Below are 21,124 nucleotides of genomic sequence, written 5' to 3' on the forward strand. Positions count from 1 at the left end.
AGGCCAGTGCGCTATTCCCAGCCTGATCCTCCAAGATTGAGTTTGGTGCTTCTCCTGTGTGTTTCCACAGCATGAGTCACCTGTGTCATAAATACCTGTTTCTCCTCTGTTCACTCCTTGAGAGCAGAGACCATGTCCAGGTCTCAAGTGTCTAGCACCAGGACTGGCACACAGTAGGTGCTTACTATATGCTCACGATTGCACTGATGGCAAGAGAAATTGGGTGGGTGTGGACATGTGCATAGTGCAGTGCCTGCACAGCGGGAGGGCTGGGAGGGAGCTTCCTTCCTGCCCTAAGGATGCTTGGTCTCTTGAGCACAGGCAGATGCACCCCACATGTATATTTCTACAACGTGGTGGGGTCTTGCTAGCAAACCTGAAATCTGGGTCCTGTTCCTGGCAGCAGAATCTGGCTCTGTCGTCAAATGCTGGATAAATTTCACCAGGTCTCAGAATGACTGCAGTGACAGCCCTCACATGCCAGGGTCTTGCATCCCAGGGAGCATGTCTGGGGACATCTGGAAGAGGGTCCTGCTGCTTGCCTTCCCAGGTCAACTTGTCAAAGGGGCCCCTTCTTCCTTTCCTTCAGATGCCCTGGAGCTCTGAGACTGGAGCACGGGGGCCACCTTCCCGGGAAGACCCCAGAGTAGCCTCCGCAACCCCGAGCAGGAGCAAAGCCAGCTTCAAAGGGGGTTCAGATGTATTTCCAGCAGATGTGTGCAGAGGGCGAGGCCGAGGGAATGTGAGAGGTAGGGGGTGGGCTGGCTTGCACTTGGGATTCCTCGGACCTGGCACGTGGTCACAGACCCAGCCCCCTGGAGAACCCTTGATGTTTGACACACACACACATGCACACGCACACGCACACACAATCCCAGTATAGAATGCTTTGTCTTGCCAGCTCTCAGCAGAGGGCTGGCACCCTAGTTTTGGGGTTAACATGAATGCAACAGGCAAGAGCCCACCCATATATGACAGTGCCTGGGGCTGGCACAGGCCACCCTAATCAGCCCGCAGACACCCCGCAGTTGTGGTAAGAAAGCTTTTGCAGAATCACCCGTGACAGGGTCCACACACACACCAGCTTCGGGGACCATGGCTCCTGACAGCTCTTAATGGTGTCTACGGAAAAGACAGGGCACCTTTGTCCTGAGAATCCTGGGAAAGTGTTCAAAATACTCCCCTGGTGACTGCGGGCCCCTCTCTCCCAAGTCACAGGGCTGTCACAGTCCTCACCTCACAGTCTGGCGCTTCCTTCCTGACTGCCTGTCTTTCCTGCAAGACGCCTTCCTCCCTGGGAACAGATCACCTCTCCTTCCCCTCCTCCTCTTCCTCTTCCCCCCACCCTCCCCACCTCCTTCGTCTCTCACACACTAAGCACGGCATGGGTGGAAGTGGGGGGGACTCTGGAGGAAGCTCCAGGGACGTGACCAGGACAGACTCCTTTCCAGAAGCATCTGGGGCCCGGCTGACTCCCGTGAGGCAGCCAGCCCGTCCTGCCCACTGAGTCCAGGCCCCTGGAGCTGGCTCCGAGAGCCCACTCCACGTCTGACTCACCACTGTTGACTCAAGTGAGCTTTAGACGCATACCTAATGAGTCATTTGTTTCATTTTACCTGTTACCATCTTAAATTGAATTAAAAAAATCTTCATGCAAGTGCTTCCACATCAGAAGGCAGTGAATGTTTATTCTCGTTGAATCTCTGGTTTGGGACAAAGGCAGGCAGAGAGAACTGGCTGCCTTGTTGTCTTGTGCTCGCCTCTGCTGCTCAGGAATGGAGGGTACTTACGATCTCTCAGTAATCCAGATTAGTGACCCCGGTGCAGGTAAAGCTCAGTAAGTCTCCAAACTTAGGGACTTGTTAGTTCTTGGGACAAGGAACCCACAAAGTATGTAGAACCACCTTCCTGGAACGAAAATACCCGAGCAGCTAGGGCACTTTGTGTGGATGCAGGGTCCCAGGCGTTTGACAACTGCCAGGCCCGTTCATCGCGGGGTGCTGTGTTGAAACAGGACATTGCAGGATTCCTCGTGAATCTCAACCCCTCTAAGAACACTAGTCCTACCTGTGTCACTCTGAGCACTGACTCCTGGAAGAAAGGCAGCAGAGCATGTCATGTGGACCTCCAGCTCCAAGAGGGGTATAAAGTCACCTTTTGTCTCTGTTTTCTCATCTTCCTGTCTTTCAGAGATCGAGCAGGGCAGTTGCGGTGACCCTGGCATACCTGCCTATGGCCGGAGGGAAGGCTCCCGGTTTCACCACGGTGACACGCTCAAGTTTGACTGCCAGCCTGCCTTTGAGCTGGTGGGGCAGAAGGCAATCACGTGCCAAAAGAATAACCAGTGGTCGGCTAAGAAGCCAGGCTGCGTGTGTAAGTGAGCAGGGACGAGGCCAAGTCAGGGTCCTCACCGAAAGGCAGGGGTCCGTTTCCTAGCTAACCCAGGGGCCCCATCCCTGGGAACCTTGCAGGTTGTGACAACCGCTTCCCTCTGGTTGGTTTCTTCTATTTCTTGGGATGTTGCTAGTTGGGTCCTCATTTCCAGCAATAACGTAGACCGTGGCACTGAGAATAATTGCTATTGACATTTGGGGACCTTCTTCAATGCCGTCTTACCCTCCCTGGTGATCTGTATGAGCAAGATAGATTCCACTGGGGCTTGGTCCAACAGGCTCAGACCCAGACACTTCCTGCTACCCTCATTGCAGCCACTGACACCGTGCCATCAATCAGGGTGGAAGGGATGGCATGTTTGTGAGACTCTGTACCAGCCTCTGGGTACCCTAGGAAGCCGTGGCCTTGCCAGACATAAAGTTTCTTAAAAATCACTTCCTCTTGTATTGGATTTAGGGAGGGGTGGAGGATCAAGCTATCTTTGGATTCTTTATCTTCTGGGGAAGGGGTTGGAGGTGAGTGGTCTGTTCTGGAGAGATAACAAGGAAGCCCTTCTTCCTTCCTCTTGGATGGTCTGACCATACTCTGCGACGCAAATGGTACCTTAAGTCTTTAGTCACAGTGGGATTGACAAGGGTGAGGGGCTGTGTGTAGTCAAGAGAGGCCAGGCATGGTCTGTGTTGGAAAATCAAAGGTTCCAGCTTCTCTGGGACATCACCTCTTCTCCTCCTAACCCTTGCCACCCCACCTCCTCCATCTCTTTCCATTCATTGGCTTCTCTCGAGGGCAGGCAGACAGCCTGACCCTCTGGTCCTTCCCTCCCCTCAGTGGGCTACTCGGGGCCTCTGAGTTCTGCATGCTAGAGAATGAAGGGCCCTGGGGGCTGGGGGAGGACTAGCCTGGTAGACCATAAGGGTCTCTGTAATGACTGAGAGTTCATGAGTTGGTTCATACCACACTGATTATATCTTTCAAATGATAAAAAAAAACTCTTTGTCTAACAAAGCATTTTTGATGACTTTTGAGTTTATTTATATAAAAATTCTTCAGAGGTTTAAAGATCAAATCGCTCTTAGATACACATTGAACAATTCACCCTTATTGAAAAAAGAATTAAATTGCATGACATCTGCCCATCTCTGCTCCCCAGTGTGGTTAGAATATAGAGCCCAACAGCATTAGCCTCTTAGCACAGTGGGACCGTGGGCCACGAGGAGCAGCTCAGGGCAAGCAGGCACGGAGGCTCTGACCACTGCAGGGACCAGGGCCAGGCGGAAGTGCATGGGGCAGGGCCATGCAGAGGCAGGCTGGAAGCAGGGCCTGAGAAGATAAAGGCACAGGCTGTGGGAACCTCAGGTACCGTGGGGGCTTAATCTCTGAAATCCATCTATATAAAACAAGGCAGAGAGAAATGGAAGAGGATGGAGCTTTTGGGGCAGACAGCTGGTAGGACTAAAGTGGGAAGCAGAGCCAGCCAGCTCCTTGGGACCAGGATAAGGTTCCCTGCCACATCAGCTGAGCAATGCAGGTGACAAAATGCTACCTGAGGGGCTATCACTTGAGTCCTCCAAAAATGGATTGAACCCTTTGGCTCTTAGGAGTGGTTTTAGACCATCTTTCTAAAACCTTCTCTGAGGTCAGGAGACCTTGAAGTGCTGCTCAGCAGGCCCCACTTCCCACGAACAGGGCTGGCAGCCTCCAGCGAGCTGGGCACTGCCTGCAAGCAGCTGAGAATAAAAGAGGACAGAACTGTCCTCGCAAGTATGGATCGGTGCTCCCTGTGGTTCAAAACAAGGACAAGTGGCCTGAGGCTTACCCATGAGAACTGTGAAGCAGGCACTCCGGGGAACCAACATGGCATTTCTTCTTCTAGATGATTCTGGGATACAGGAAGATGACATCCCCAGGCACTTCCATCACTCAAGTTTGTCTGGATATTCGAGTGTGACAGAGCACAGCTTGAGTCTCAGGGATGCTGGCTTCAGTGGAGGAGGCCACGGGGAGCCAACTGGCCATGCTTTTGCACCACATAGCAAGGTCAAATTTGCATATCATGAGGGCGAGGGACTGCCACCTGTCCACTCTCTACTGAGCATCCAGCCCCTAAGCTGGTGCTTTTATAGGTCCTGAGCTTTGCCCTCTAGGAGCCCACAATCTACTAGGAGTGAAAGGATGGAGATAAGAAAGCTCTGGCGCACTGACATTACTTTGGATTCAAAATCTGGAGACCTGATTCTTAGTCCCAGCTCAGCTTATGACTGAGGCTAAGGCATCTCCTCTGCCTCTCTGGATTTTTTTTAAGAGATTAAAGTCTCACTCTGTCACCCAGGTCAGTACAGTGGTATCATCATAGCTCACTGTAACATCGAACTCTTGGGCTCAAGTGATCCTCCTGCCTCAGCTTCCCGAGTAGCTGAGACTACAGGCCCATACCACCATGCCCAGCTAATTCTTATTTTGTTTTTATAGAGGCAGGGTCTTGCTATGTTGCCCAGGCTCGTCTCAAAATCCTGATCTGGATTTTCATTTACTGATCTATCCAATAGGGTAGCACTCCATTCTGGCTCTAAAAATTCTAAGGCTCCTTGATTATATTTATTGAAAGAGGTCACTATGGCATGAGCAGTCCTCCCATTTCCACAATGAATGCTTGGAACCTACTTCTGAAGTGGATCATTACAGAGCAGGTCATATTTGACAATGTTAAACTTTGTCATTCTACTCCTGACTCTAAACCAAATATATCACGGTGTGTGACCAATGGAAAAGGGGCAACATCTATAAATGTCTACAAAAATATAAAATATTAAGGTTTACCTCTCTGTTTTTAAAGTGTTCATAAATGTACATACAAAAGCTCCTCTAGCAAAAGTCAGCAGAAGTGTCCTAAATTTCCCAACACATTAGTCACAATAAATATTAATGCAATACTTAGCAAAAAAACTGCTCTTTCCTTATTAGAAGTTAAAAGGGGATTGGGGAAATTATTTTGATGGTTCAAATTTCTTTGAACAATTGAAGAAATGCAAAGCCGTGCATTGTTCTCCTCTCGAAACATTTTCTTCAAAACAATTCCTTACTTAAGGAATTACCCTGCCAAGACTACACAAATACTCTCTTCCTTCATGTTCCAAAGCATTCTCTGTAGGAAGCAGAGACTTTGGAATCATTTCATTGGCTTATGAGTGCCCTCGCAGCAGTAGATGCTCAATACATAGTATTTTTTATTTAGGTTTTTAAGAAGATGATGTATCCCACGGTGAGAAGCATTTTGAAAGAAAAGATGGAGCCAGCTTCTTTCCTCTTCCTCTCTGGTCCTCCTTGGTTAATTCACATCTCCAGGGACCAGTGCTCAGAATCAATGGGAAGCAGTGCCACTTGCCATCCATTTGGCAGTCGTTACTGAGTGTCTTCCTTGTGCCAAGCACCATACATTGGATTCAGAGCTGTTCAGTCTCTGCCTAGGAAATGTGCTCCCCCTGGCTGTCCTGGTGAAAGGAAGCTTTGGCCAGGTTGCACGTACTCCTTACCTTCCAGAAGCTCTTCCCGTTCCTTACCCCCTTCCTTGCAAAAGCCCGGTGAGCCTTTCCCTTACAACCATGTCCAGTTATCCCTCCACAACAATAGATACAATGGGAAGGAAGATACAAATAACTCTGATGGTGGTTTGCACAATACTTGATGCTTTGTTGACAGGCTAGCAGAATACTTCACACTTCATAAGGAAGCCAGAAAACCAATTATCAGTCCATTAGCAGCCACTTTCAAAAGAAGTTTTAAAACAGCCCTCACCAGAGATGTGTGCCAAGGCTGCAGGAATGCATACCTTCCTTTACCATCTTGCAAACCACCATAGAAGGTGTGAATCCTAATTGCTCAGTTCTTAATGTGTGTGGCATATGCGTGGCATGTGAAGGCAGAGCCTACTGGGATGTATACAGTTGAAGTTACAAATCAGCAGTCTAATCTCCAGAGGTCATGGGAGGAAGGATTGGAGCCTTGAGTGCGTAAAGAAAATGCCCCAGAGGATACAGGGCTTGAGCTGCGCTTTAAAGCACTGGGAGGCAAAGGAGGATGTTCTAGACAGGGATGCTATGGGAAATGGCCCTATCCTAGTGTCTTCCTGTCCTTGCCCTCTGCATTCCTCTCCACCTCTCCTACCTTCTGCTCTGGGCGTGCACATGCACGCACGCACACACGCACACCCACACTTCTAAAGGACAAAGGAGTGACTTGGGTCACAGGGTCCTCAGGAAGCTGGTCTCTCCCATGGGCCGTCACTCTAGGGCATGGCTTCTCAGTCTCAGCACTATTGCAATTTTGGCCCAGACAATTCTTTCTGTGTGGGGCAGTCTTGTGCATCGTAGGATATTTAACAGCATCCCTGTCCTCTACCCACCAAATGCCAGTAGCACCCACTCCACACAACAGTCGTGACAACCAAAAATGTCTCTAGACATTGACAAATATTCTCTAGGGGGAAAACCATCCCATATTAATAAGAACTGGACTAGGATAAGTTGGTCTTGTCAAATTCCAAATAGGAAGGATCCTGTGGATTTGCATTTTAAGTTAGGCCACTGTTAAAGTCTGTAGCATCATGGCAGCAAGAAAGCAAGGAGTAGAAGATGCTGGTGTTCAGTAAATGTTTTATGTCATTGGGAAGATATGAATCTTCCCTAAAATTCTATGATGTATTTATTCTCTCAATTTATAGGTGTAAACAAAGTTCAAAGAAATAAGGTAACTCACACAAAGGCTTTAGAACCGTTCAATGATGGGCTAGAATTTGAGCTATTAATTAACAGAGCAGCAATCTGAACCCAAGTTCCTACTCCAAGTCCTGCATTCTCTCCGTTGTACCAGATTTCTGGAATCCAAGGGGTCCTTTGAAGAAGTAATGACAAATAAGCCTGGGACAAAAATACTTGCCCAGAGTACAGAAGCTGAGTTAGTCCCATGAAGTAACAGAAGTTGGCAGGAGTTAAACAAGTTCATGAAGGATAGATCTAGGACCCTTATTGAAACTGATATTGTATATCAATATGCAATATATTGGAATTGAAACCTTTTCCTAGTTTTTAGTTTTTCTCATTCCTTCTACCCATCCATATATCTATCCATCTTGACTTATTGAGCACCTGCTATGTACAAAGTCAGCTGCATAAGAGGGTACGGCTATTCCTGGTCAAGTTCTAAACTGCAGAGCCTCTGGGGATGATCCTGCTTAGGTTGAAGGGGCGAACTCTTAGCACCATGCCTTAGATAAGGTGCTAGAACTCTATTTTATCAAATATCTGGAGCTCTTAGCTCAAGCTGATACTCAACACAGGCTTTTGGTTGAGTATTTTAAAAGTTTAAATTAATGCAATGGTTTAAACAAATTTAAAAAGTTTAAGTAAATAAAATACTCTTATTCTCCCTCCCTTAACCAAAATTGGTTTCAAATTTGGCCACTCCTTTTTGATTCTTACTCATCTACACACATATTTCATGTAGTTTTAATCGAAGTGAACCTAACATTTTGCATTCCGTGCTTTAAAATCCATGTTATGGTGTGTATCTTACCGCATTGCTACATATCTTTCATAGTTATCCTTCTTAAGATCTATGGGATATTCTGTCTAGTGAATGGACCATGACTTATTCAACAAATTATGTTCAATTATGTTTTATATAAGGCTGTAATGAACATCCTCATGCATGTGGCTTTTTATTCTTCTCTTTAATTATTTCCTTAGGATAAATTTCCAGGAGTGATGTTGTCGGGCTGGAGCATGAATATTTTTATAACTCTTGATGTATACTGTTACATGGTGCCCCCAAAATGTTGTACCAGTTCATAATGCCAGTAGCAGAAGCTGTAAGATTAAGATTCATGCAATTCATTGTCTTCCCATCCAGAACCGTGGCATGTCTCTCTTTCGTGTTTGTCTACTTTCACTTTGCTTCGTCTAGGTCACATATCTTACTTATAACCTTTATCAGCTTCACTAAACCTCAAGTATTTGCATGGCCTTTTAAAAATTGCTAGTATAAGTCGAATATATCCTTACAGCACACCCTTGCTTACTACCGTAAAGTGCCAAATGTTATGATAAGTGCTGCAAATCCAGAGATGAATTGGGCACAGTCCTTGACCCCAAGGAGCTCTCTCCATGTGGTCCCTTGTGGTCCCTTGTGGTTTACAATTTAGTTTTCCAGTGAGAAAGCACTGGTGACACGGATGCATTTAGGTTCATTCTTTTATTGGACACATATTTCTTGAGCGCTTGCAACGTGGCAGGCATCATAGCGGATGCTGGACAGAAAAGCAGCAGCCCCTCTTCTTATAGGGCATAAACTTGATGCCATCTCTGTTAGAATAGTTGGGAGGGCAGAGGTGGGGCCCTGCTGGAAAAGGAGACATCCAAGTTGGCAGTGGTGGGTTCTGGGAAAAGCCACTGGTCTTGGGCCAGTGCAAAAGGGAGATGTTTTTCAGATACATTGAGGCGCGTGTGTGCACACACACGCATGCGTGTCACACACACACTGCCGGTCTGGGTACTTGGGTTTGCGGTAGTTTCTAAAGGGGTTGGCTGCTGCCAGATGGATGTGAGTGAAGAAGGGAGGGAGGGCCCATGGGAGCAGAGTCCAGAGCAAGACTGCCGGGGCGCCACAGGTCAGAGGCGTGTCCCTACTGGGGCAAGAGATAGGAGAGGGGGGTCAGGAGGGCTGCCAGGATTTCCATCACAGGACACCAGATGGGCCCAGCCCTGCCAAGCAGGGACGTGGAGCAGTTGCTATTTGCAATCCCTGTATAGGGACTATCTGTACTGACACATGGCTACTAGGGTGTTGGTATTTTCATTTGAAGGCACTCTTTCCATATTGGGGCTAGAAACTCTTAATGATATTTGATATACATATTTTCCCAATCTCATTTTCCTTTTTTTTTTTTTTTTTGCTTTGCTATGTTTCCTTGTGTAGTTGTTTTAAACATTTTTGTATAGGCAAACCTCTCAATATTTGTGGTTTCTCTTCGAAGCTGACAAAGTTATCATTCTGCCGCAGATCTGAGAAACAGTTTGTTCTATTTTTGGTTATTTGTCAGTAATTTGATTTTTAAAAAATATAATTTGTTAATCCATCTGGAGTTTATTTAGATGAATGTATAACATTGTCCAAACTATTATGCGGTTTTCCAACACAATTTATTAAGTAATTCATTTCCCTTTTGATTTGAGGGAAATGAATTGTTTTATTACATACTGAATCCTCAAATGTAGTTAAGTCTGTTTCTTGAGTCAGCCACTTTGTTCTGCCACTCTATTTCTATCTTAGCACCGGTACTGAATAATTTTAATTGTTGTTTTATAATATGTTCTAATATCTGGCAGAGCTAGAAACAACTCCTTCCTCTTAATTATTTTCTCTTTCAGAATGTTCATTGTTATTCTCATCTGTTTGTTGTTCAAGATTAATTTTAGAATCATTTTGTCGGGTGAAAAAAAAATCCCATTGGGATTTTGTATGTGAGCTCTTGTTAAACTATAAATTAACGTGAAGAAAACGGGCATTTTTATAAGGCACAGCCTTCATATCCAGTTACATGGCTTATCTATCTTTTTCTTCATCTACTTTCATTTTTCTAGATATAACAGCTCTGTGGCTTTTTCTTTCAGATAGGTCATATACATTGTTTGTTACCTGTATTCTTAAATAGGCAGGTACTTCTTCCACTTCCCTCCCACCTCGACCTCAGCACCCATGCACAGGTGAAGCATGCCCCTGCTTTCCGGCTCCCCATGGCTGAACCCTGGTATTCCCTGTGAACATACAATCCCAGATTTCCCAGGACACGTGCAATTTCAACCATCATTTCCTTTGGCTCAGAAAATATGATCACAATAGCAAGAGCCCTTGGAAATTGCCTTTTTCAAATGAGCCAGAGGTGGGATCAGCAAAGGTTGGAAAGCATCAGCCTGAGTGTGGGGGATAATACTCCTGGGAACTGTTTGTGTCAGGGCGTGGACCATGATAAGGTCTGTGTGAGCATCCTCTGCTTGTTGTGGCATTCTCCTCGTTTCTCTAGGCTTCCTTTGTGGTCGCATTGACCCACAGATGGGCCTCAGAAATAAGCAGGGAACTTGGTAGTTCCAGGGCCCTCTCCCTCTGTTGCACAGTCCTCAAGAACCAGGACACTGAAACCCTGTGGTCTCACTGTGCTAGGGATGTGCAGAGGTGAGGTGGCCTGCTCTGCAGAAGGGCTCCCAGTGACCCAAAGGGGTGGCTGCCTTGAGTGGCAAGTCCATGGTGGTGGCGGGAGGTGGGGAAGGTCTGTATCTGCTCCTGCACTGGAGAGTGGGTACCAAAGTCATGGCTGCGAAGCTCTGTAGGGCTGCAGGGGCAGCCTGGGAAGGGTAAGCCAGAGTGGAAGGAGTCTGGGGCTGGGAAAACTGGACTGGATGAAGGGATGGCTCCCCAAGGAGGCTGCCAGCATTTCCTCCCAGAATGTCCAAGGATGTAGAGTCAACACTTTCCCTACCAGACCAGTATGGGGAATTTTATCACTTGTTACCTTTCTGTTTAAATAGGCAGATACTTTATAGGCAAAGGAGATGTCTCTGGTGGCCCTGCCCAGTCTAACATGGACCCAAACCCAGCTAATCCTTAGAATCCCTTAAAGGCCTTTTAAAATACTCAGTTCCTGGCCTCATCCCCAGAAATTCCAATTCATTAGGTCCAGGATGGGCCCTAGGAATTGTAGTTCTGAACCCCTCCTAAGTGATGTAGATGGTAGGCTGTATGTGTGAGCTACTAATGTGGAATATCTACTTTATGCCAGTTGCTTGGGGTGGGGGGTATCATTTCTGTGACATTTGGTTTCTTGCCAAGATGCCAGCCTCATGATGCCTGTGGTGATATGTTGTAGTCATATGTCGTTGCCACAAGGCTGGCCAGGTTGTCATGATGATCATGGTCTCCTGGGGTGCATGGAAAGTTGACCTCCATGTTGACATCCTAGCAAGGAATGGGATGCATGGTCCAATACTCTGACATTACTATTTGATGTTTTCCATTTAATTTAAATGCAGCAAAATGTGGAGGGGAGGGGCTACCACGTACTGGGCATTGTACTTCACACTGGGCAAGTAATGGGGATGATTCTAACATGGTTCTTACCCTCCAAGAGCTCATCATTTAATGAATGAGATAAGCACATACTTCTATCATAAAGCAGTCTCTGAATTACTGCAATAATAGATGTGGTCACAAAGTGCTACCAGAATGTAGAGGAAGAAAAATTTATTCCAATTGGCAGATTCTCAGACGTCTTCTTGGAAAATTGTAGCATAGGGAAAATTTCCATCCAGTCCAACCTAGGAATCTGTCCAAGACCCAACTGTGAACACAGCTTAATCCAAGGCCAAGTCCAAAGGCTATATTCTTGCAACTAAGAGACCTGGTCCAAGGCATATTAGGACCCAGCTACCTGGGTGGAATGGGGGCTGGGGAAAGTGAGCAAGCTTTAGGAGTCTAATCCTGGGCTGTGACCTCTACTTCTGGGGGAATAGGGTATCTCTGTCATTCTCCCTGCAGCTCTCACCTTTGGGATCAAGCCAGCAGGTTCCGTCATCTCTGTGAAATGTTCAGAGCTACACGTGTGCCTTCACTGTGCTCTACCATGCCTGACTCAGAGCTATGGAGGCGACACAGAGTTTCACTAGCCAGGCTCTGTTTTCACAGCGGCTGGCTCGGGAGCTGGCGCTTGAAGTCCTACCAGTATGTCTCCCCCATTCTTTGAGCCTCCTGGCAGTTTTTTGTCTCACTTGGACACAAGTGCACCACTATTGGCCCTCAGTGTTGTGGGTGTCCTAAGACCGTGGTTCTTGGGGAAGGTACTGCTTACTTTTCTAGGGCTTGGCTTTCTAAGAGAGCCTTGGGTTGCCCCTCTTGCACTTATTGTCTCTTCCTCCAGTCCTTACATACAAAGTCAATCTCCTGGGGCCTTAGGGGAGGCGAGTTCAGGAGCAGGGCTGCTGGCCCTGTGCTACCAGAGTAGCTCTCATCTTGCTCTGGGACTCAGATAGCCTCCTCCATGGTCTTGAAGGCAGCTCTCCCAGGCTAGCTGTAAACTCCCTGGATTACTGTAATTCCTGTGGAGGGAAATCCAAACATACTTCCTTATGTCACTAAGGATTCTTTTCCCGTCTTTAGCAGCTGGTGGTCTGAGACATGATGGACCGTGGCTGGTTCTAGATGCCCTGTGTGAAGATGCTCTAATTAGGCTTAGAAAGCATGGCGTAGCTCTCTGACAGCTCCCTGAGGGCCTCAAAGACCCAGGGGCCTGGGCCTGCAGTCCTGGGAGCACTGCCCGAGTTGTTGGAGAGGTAGTCCACACTCTCTCTTGAATTGCTCTGGGCTATGGGGAAGGCTTGGGCTCTTGGATTACATCGTGCCAGGATACTTTTCTCCTAAGCTGACACCTGTGTCTGGCTGGCCAGGTTAGCAAGAGCATCTGAAGCTAACCCCCGCTGGGCACAGAGGCTGGCTGGGACCTGGCCATGTGGCAGGGATAGGACCCTATGAGTATTGCTCAGGGATCCTGGGGGCTGGGCACAGGCAGCTGTGGGACCTCACAGGAGTGAGAAGCACTTTTGAGTAGCCTTTGCTGTGTGTGACATGGAAAGACTGGGTCACTAGGGCTTCCATCTGTTACCCCGCTGCCACATCACAGTTCATCAGAATCCCACAGCAAGGCTTGAGACTGACAGAATGTCCAACACTCTAGGGCAGAACTGTTCAGCACCAGGGACCCCCCTCGCAGCTGACAGTGTCTCTCTTTCCTAAGCTGATCTGCCACAGAAGGTGGCACACCAAGTGACAGTTGGCAACCAAACAGTCAACCATTTCTGCAAAGGAAGAGTTTTGTCAGAGTCTTCTAGACTTGGAGTTACCTATTCATCTCTTGAGGAGAAGAGGGACTGAGAAGGAGAAAGCAAGCCATTTGGTCTGGAGTCTCACTTGGTTGCAGCTATGCTAGGGGAGGAGTGTGGGAGATGCTTCTCTTGCTGCCCTAGCAGGCTGGTTGAGACTAGGACATACCCCGAGCAGAAGTGTGAGTGGACACAGCCATCAGCAGCAGAGCAGGGACAAGACTCTTTTTTCCCATTCAGCCATGATTGAATGTGTCCCTCCCGTTCACCGGCCGTGGTGCCACACTCCACGCGTCCACAAGCTTCAGCCACTGAGTCCTCACGACAAAGCTGTAATTTAGAAGTTATTCGTGCAATTTTTATATGTGTGGAAAAAGACTCGGTAAGGTAAAGTAGCTGTTCCCTCCATCCCCCGCCAAAGTGTGCAGCTCGTAAGTGAAAAATATACGCATATCCACATTTTTTAGAAAGAGTCACATTTGCTCCAGCTGTAGCATGGTGGCTTGATTTGGCTACATATATTTTCCAAAGAATCTATGGTCTGTTTTCAGGGTGAAAGCTGAGCCCTAGGAGTGCGGACTCAGCTGCTTCCCAGGAGCACAGAGCAGATGCCTTCTTGGTGCCTATTCCGTGAGGTATCAGAATCTGCCCTGTGCACCGGGGCTGTGAGACCCCCAGCTAGCAGCTAAGGGGGCACACAAATAAATATCTCCTGTTCAGAGCCTGGCCTTGGCAAAGACCTCTGAGCATCTCGATGAAGAGGGTCTAAGGGCGAGGGTAAGCACAAGGAATGGTTTGGGTGGGTTATTCCAGAAGTGTGGCAAGAATCGATCATGGCCGCAGGGTGATTCCAGGCAGTGGATCATTCCCCAAGGTCGTACTGATAAGCAGTCAGGTCATTTATACCAAGAACCTCGCCAACCTCTGTGGGGTACAGGAACAGGACCTAGCCATAGAGGGCAAGAATGTAGCATCGTCAGACCCCCACCACTGAGCGTCAGTTTAGGATTCCAGTTCCAGAGACTCCTCGGTTATGAACAAGAGACTTCAAGCAGATGTGACTTTCACAGGATAAAGGATACTTTTGTGGGAGTAAATAAAATAACCGTGAGCAGATGACCATATATCCCTATTTTCTTGGAACAATCCCAGTATACACCTTTTGTTCTAGGTAATTATTAATAGTGCCACCTTTCATTCTCAAAAGTGTCCCAGTTAGGGAAATACATTATGTGGTCTCCCTAACAATGGTCCAACAGACTTTGTGTTAAGAAAGGGATTAGGCCTCAGCTAAAGGGGTTTCTTGAGCCAAAGGTCTGCGAGGCTCTGTTTGATTAACCCCTTCTCACCGCTCTCTATTCAGCCCAGGTCACTCTTCCTTCAACACTCCTTCCTACCTCAGTGCCTTTGCACTACGGTTCACCATGCTGGAATGTTCTAACAAGGCTCCTTCTCATCATTCCTTAACTGTCACCTTCCCACAGAGGCTGTCTCTAACAATCCTTCACTATTAATTTTCTTCATACTCCTTTTCATAAGTGTATTAGTCAACTTTAGCTGTGGCATCAACAACCCCCAAATCCCAATGGCTTGCAACAATAAATATTTATATCTCTCTCACATTCCAGGAGGGCTATAAGTCAGGTGCCGCTCTGCAGGGTTCTGCTGGGCTCCTCGTGGCTCTCAACCTGAGACCCAGGCTGAACCACCAGCCTGTGCCTGGGCACGTTCTCATGGCAGAAGGCAAAGCTCCAGGGGACAGAGCCAAACCACCCAAGCACATTTCAAGCCTCTGCTTGGAAATGCCTATGTCATGTCCACTCACAATTCCATGGGCCAAAGCTAATCCCAAGGCCAAGCCCAAAGTCAACAGGGTAGGCAAGAGGGCTCCACCTAAAGGGGTGTATAGCAAGGGCAGGGAGGGAACAGATGACTGTGAGCAGTTAATAGAATCTACCACCATAAATGATGCTTACTTTATTTGTTGATTGTCTGGCACCCTCACTGGACTATAGACTCCCTGAGGGCAGAGCTGTCTGTGTATGTCTTGTTCATTGCTGCATCCTCAGTGCCAATCATATAGCAAATTCCTAGCAAGTATGGATTCCTACTTTTGTTGTAGTTATTATTAGTAGTATTAGTATTGGTGCTATTATATAGACAAGGACAACATGGTAGGAGTGGGACAGGATTTGATTTGGAAGATGCTTGGCCACTCGGGGCTGACTAGCAGCAGAATTTTCTTCTACGGCCCTCGAGCTGGTGGAGTTGTAACTGGGGTGACTGAGGCACTGGGCGAAGTGTGCCTGATATACGGGCTCTATGACTACAGCTAGGAAGGATACGTGGGGGAGTGGGAGAGACACACATCACTCAACAGAAATGATGCTTTAACGGAGTTTTGCAGGTGGACAGGAAGAGAGAACATTCTAGAAAAAGCACCACTATGGGGTTAGCCTTGCACATTTGTAGAGCTGCAAGTAGTCTGATCTGACTGGAATGTAGGGTGCAGTGGTGGGGGTGGGGAAATAAAGATGAAGAGATTGGCAAGGGCCTTAGGTCACTGAAAGTCTTTTGTGCCCCTTTGAGGAATCTAGACTTTATCCTTTATGCCACAGAGAGGATATAACAGCACAAGAATTTGCGATTTTCAAAATCGACCCTGGAGCCAATGTGGAGGATGGAAGCAAAAGGAGAGAGATTTCAAGCAGGAGACCAGGTAGACCATGGCAGTGGGAAGAGGCCCTCCACTTAATAGGGATGTGAGGATGTGACAAGTACAAGAGATGCTGAAGAGATAGAATCAACAGACGTTCCTTACTGATTGGATATGAGAGTGAGCGAGAAGGAGCTGATATATTTTGCTTAGGCAACCGGGTGTTGTCATTCATGGAGATAAGGAATGAAGGAGGCTTAGGAAAACAGATAGAGTTCAATTTTGGGCACGCTTCAGGGTGCCAGGGGGATCTCCAGTACAGACGTACGTCAGACAGCTTTGCATCGAGGCAGGAGTGCGGCAGGCATGTGCGGAGGTCTGGGCTACCAGGACTTACGTGGGAGGCAGTGGCACAGAGGGAGTGGCGAGAGGGCCTCGGGCAAGCCCATACCTGGGTGATGGCAGGGCTGAATCATTTGTTGATGCCAGGGGACATTCGAGGTCCTAGAGAAGCGGGGACGAAGACCAAGAGTTTGGTTTTGGACATATTTAGTTGAGGCTGCTGTGTGATAAACACAAACTCCCTCTCATGATCTAAGACACCTTTGCCATCCTTTTCAGTGGATCTCGTGTCTCTTGCTCCGTCCATCACCATGCTTCTGCCACACTGGCCTCGGTTCCGTCCCTCACATACACCAAGCCGAATCCCGTCCCCGGGCCTTTGCACTTGCAATTCTTTCTGCCTGGAGTGATCATCCCTTAGAATGGCTGGCTCCTTATCATGAGGCCTCAGTCCTGAGGCCACCTCCTCAGACAGGCCATCTCTGACCCCCTTATTGAAAGTAGCCCACCCCCACTCCATTCACTCTTTTTCCTTCACCTGGCCTTATTTTCCTTGTCACCTATTAGAATGTAAACTTCGCAGGGGCTGTGGACTTCCTTGCCCATCTTGGGGGCTGCTCATCCCATACCCAGAGCAGTGACTGGCACACAGCAGGTGCTCCATTAGCACTTAAGCACACAGCAGGTGCTCCTTCAGTACTCCAGCTAGGTGGAGAAATTTCAAAGACCGCTGCACCCGCAGGTCAGGTCGAGCTGGGAAGAGAGGTCTGTCCTGGAGGTCTCCATTTAGGAGACTTGCGTGGAGTGAGGTGCCCTAAAGAGAGCAGACAGGTGAGAGGATGACCCTGAACTAGAATCGTTCATATCTCAAAATGTGAAAGGTAGAAGAGGAAAGCTTTCACGTGACTGCTGAAGGACAGTCAGCTAGAGGTGGAAAACCTGGAGGAGTGTCAGGGAAGACAGAATGAAAGTGTTTAGGAATGAGAGGAGACTGGCTCTGTTGAATCACCTGCTAATTTGTCTCAGGACACCAGCGCCTGAATCCTGCCTGCCCAAGAGGTGGGTACCGGACAGAAAAAGAAAGGCAAAACCTTGAGCACAACTCATGGTTTTTGGAGTGGGTTACATCTGTGTGCTCAGGAACTACACAGCCAGGATTGTCTGTTTATTCTTGAAGCCCCTTTTGGAATACGTGTGAGTTTCTAGAAGGTATCCTCAGTATTCTCCTTAGGGAGGAAGTTAACTTGATCTTGTTTCTGTTAAGGATGAGCTGTACCCAGTGACTAGCTTCACCCCTGACACAGGTGACCTTGAGAACCTCATCCAGCCTCCTTGGGACCGATGAAGTTAAATAACTCTCACCAAGCTCTGGTGCCAAAGATGACATTAAGATACCTGAGAAGAAATTCAACATACCCTAAGCTCCTGAGCAGAAAGAGGAGAAAGAAATTTAAGGGTGGCTCTGTAAAGGCTCTGATTCCAGTTCACCTATAACGTTAATCAACAGAGCTGCCTCAGTTTACTGACCCAGAGACATGCAATAAAGCAAGCACAGCCTGATTGGGCCACTTCTGCTTGAGTGAGCATTGCTGGAGAAAATCGCCCAACCAGTGAAACTGGCGCTGCTGTAAGTGCATGGCCACCAATCTCAATCAGGCCTGCAACAGCGCCTGGCAATCCATCTGTGTTCCTCAAGTCAGCCTCTCTCCGCCTCTCCATGGAAACCGTCCCAAGCATTCTCCACTCTGCTTGAAATCCCGAACAGCCCCCTCCTCTCCCCTTGCTCTGGAGAATGACCTTGGCTCCCACCTCACAGGCAATGTCCTCGACTTCCTGCCACTAAAGACACCAACCTGCAGCCCCGTGCCTATTTTCACACTTCCTCTGTCCTTCCTGCCATTTATAACAGAGAGATGGTCAATCCTCTCTCTCATTAAACTCCAATCCCCTTATAGATTACACATTAAGAAAAAAAAATTCAGCATACCCCCATTTAGGCTTTCGGTCAGGAACCTTCAAACACCTTTAACATCACAGTGAGAAGTGCATTTTGATATTGCAACGCAGTACGCACTTGCAGGTAATTGAAACATACATTTCACAAATGTATGTTTACTACCTTTAGTTAACTCAGATACTTTCCATTCTCTTCCTTTTTTGGTTTTGTTTTTTTGTTGTTGTTGTTTTATTTTGTTTTTTAACATGCAACTTGTGACCCACCATGTCAGTTTCACGACCCGTCGCTAATGGGTTGCAGCCCACTGCTTCATACCTTTTGCTATAGATTCTCGTCCGCCTCTCGCCTGCCTCTCGCCTCTCGAGAACCTCAAGCCTCATGTAATTCATCCTCCTTCTTCTGTCTTTTCAGCCACTCCCTTTCTGCCAGTTGTTTGCCATCAATGTTGAAATTTTCTCAGGCCTCTCTCATCTTAAAATAAAAAAAAAAAAAAGTGTCTTTCTTCACACTTCACGTCCAAACTTCTTCGGCAGATGTCTGCCTACCTTGCAGTGTCCATTCCCCACCTCCCAGTCAGTCACCTGTCACCCCTACTCCATTCCGACGTCTGTGTCCACCTCGCCTCTGAATCTGCTCTCACCGAGCCGTCCGGGGGCTTCTTGTTGCTGCAGCCTGATGGATGGATTTCAGCCCAGATGACACATGATGCTCACGGTTTTCCAAAACAGGTGGCCCCTCCTCCTTCGGGAAACCCTCTTTCCTTGTCTGTACAACACCGCTCTCCTGTTTTCCCTCCTGCCTCTCAACCGCACGGTCTGTCTGCCCAGCCAGCTTCTCTCCTTTCTCTTGAAAATTTCCTACCTTTTTTTTCTTTGCCAAGTTCATAGCTCTGTTGTTTTACATTTTTGTTTTCTAATAATATTGTACCGTTTTCCACATCCTTATTGACCAACTTTATTCTTTTGTTAGTTGGCTCTTCATTTCCTTAGCCACTATTTCCATTTTGCATGTTTATCTTCTTATCAAATTGCAATTCTTTATATAGTGTGCATAGTAAATATGTAACTGTAAAAATTTGCAAATATTTTCTCTCCATTTGTTCCTCACTATTTAACTTTTGTTTATGGTGATTTTTGAAATCCAAAAGTTTTCCGTTTCTGTAGTTTAAAATATTGTTTCCCTTCTGATTTCTAAATTTGGTATAATGCTAAAAAAGTCCTTCTCCACCTCTGAGATTTTACAAATGTTCTTTATATTTTCTTCTAGTACTTCTCTAGTACATGGAGTGAGTGGATCTAAATTTTTTCAGCAACCAGTTAGCCATTTGTCCTAGTATCATGTATGGATCAATCAAATCTCCCCCTGCTAATTTGAAAAAACCCCTTTATCATGTAAAATCTTATATTCCTGTGTCCATTTCTGGAGTTTCTTTTTCAGTTCCATTGATCTCCCGTTTGGAGCCAATACAATACAGCTTGTATTATTGCAGCTCTATAATATGTTTCAATATTTAATATCTGAGTTGGCGAGCCTTCCCTCCACTGGGAGGAAGTCGGTGTCACGGTTGAAAGCCTGGGCTCTGGAACCAGCCTGACTGGTTCATTATCCCAGCCCCATCACTTACGGGCAGTGACAGGAGCACCTGGACTCAGCTTCTGCCTCTGTAAAATGGGTTAATAATAGTTCCCACCTCGGAGGGCTGCTGTGAGAGCTAATGAGTTAAGACACGGGATGCTCTTAGAATGCCAGCTAGCAGCTCGTAAGCTATTATCCCATGTCTACCTCAAGGACAGCTTGGAATTTTCAGCTATTTATTTCCAACAGATGGATCTTAATGGTTTTAAGTTCCAGGGGGAAAAATGTGGTGTGGATCTTACCTGGAATTGTGTTAACTTTGTACCATGGTTTGAAGATAACTGTCGTCTTAGCAATATGAACTCTTTTCATCCAGGAACATAGTTGGTCTCTCCATTTTTAAATTTTCTATCAGTAAAGTTTTGTTGTTTTTGTTATATAGGTCATGTTTGTTTATTGTTTTAGGGCTGAAGTTGATTTGCTAACACATTGTACATAGGATTGTTTTTTACACTGTAGGCATGTCAATGTGTGGGTATATGTGTGTATTCTATATACTATCATTATGGGACTATATTTATCAAGATTTATTTAAATAACATGGCTATTAGCAATTTATTTAAGATTTTAAAGCACAGACCATGCAACCGTCTACCCTCTAAGTACTTTCCAGTTTCCTGGGGTTTTTCCACTCACACTAATTTTGGTAATTCGAATTTGCCCAGGAAATTCTCCTTTTTGTCACAATTTCAAATTTATTAGCTTGTTATGCATACTATTCTTTTATAATTGAATTATCACCTTAATTTTATTATAGCCTCCTATCTCTCTGGACATGTATCTTCTTTAGTTTTATTTCTTGAATATACCAATCAGAAATTTCTCTTTGATTGGTCCCTGCAAAAGCCAGTTATTTTTTCTGCTTTTGTCATTTCTAATTTTATTCTCCCTTCTCTTCTTTATCGTGTTCAATTATTCTCTTTGTAACATTTTAAATGTAAACACTCATTTCACTTATTTTCTTTCTTTATTATTTAATAATGAATAAGGCTATGAATTTTCTCCTTACTACACCTGTGGCCTAGTAGCATCATCATTATAATTAGTCCATATTGACAGCTTTTGTTTCCTCATTGAACTCTGGAACTTACTTAAGAAAGAGTTTTATAAAATTGTAAGTGATCATGGATATTACTTTGTTCTTTTATTATTGATTTCTAATTTCTTTGTACTGTGAACAGGAAAGGTGGCCTGACAGGTTTTGCTTTGTAGCAGAATTTA

The 21,124-nt window shown here is 46.4% G+C and overlaps 1 protein-coding gene across 1 annotated transcript in view; it reads left to right on the top strand.

The window, feature by feature from the left end:
- Positions 1 to 21,124, top strand: part of CSMD2 (CUB and Sushi multiple domains 2) — a 572,570-nt gene that overhangs the window by 337,394 nt on the left and 214,052 nt on the right. The window contains 1 exon segment of the mRNA XM_045548313.1: positions 2,191 to 2,373. Coding sequence (XP_045404269.1) covers positions 2,191 to 2,373 — 183 coding nt within the window.

Source organism: Lemur catta, chromosome 3 (assembly GCF_020740605.2).
Source record: "Lemur catta isolate mLemCat1 chromosome 3, mLemCat1.pri, whole genome shotgun sequence".
NCBI classification, from domain to species: domain Eukaryota; kingdom Metazoa; phylum Chordata; class Mammalia; order Primates; family Lemuridae; genus Lemur; species Lemur catta.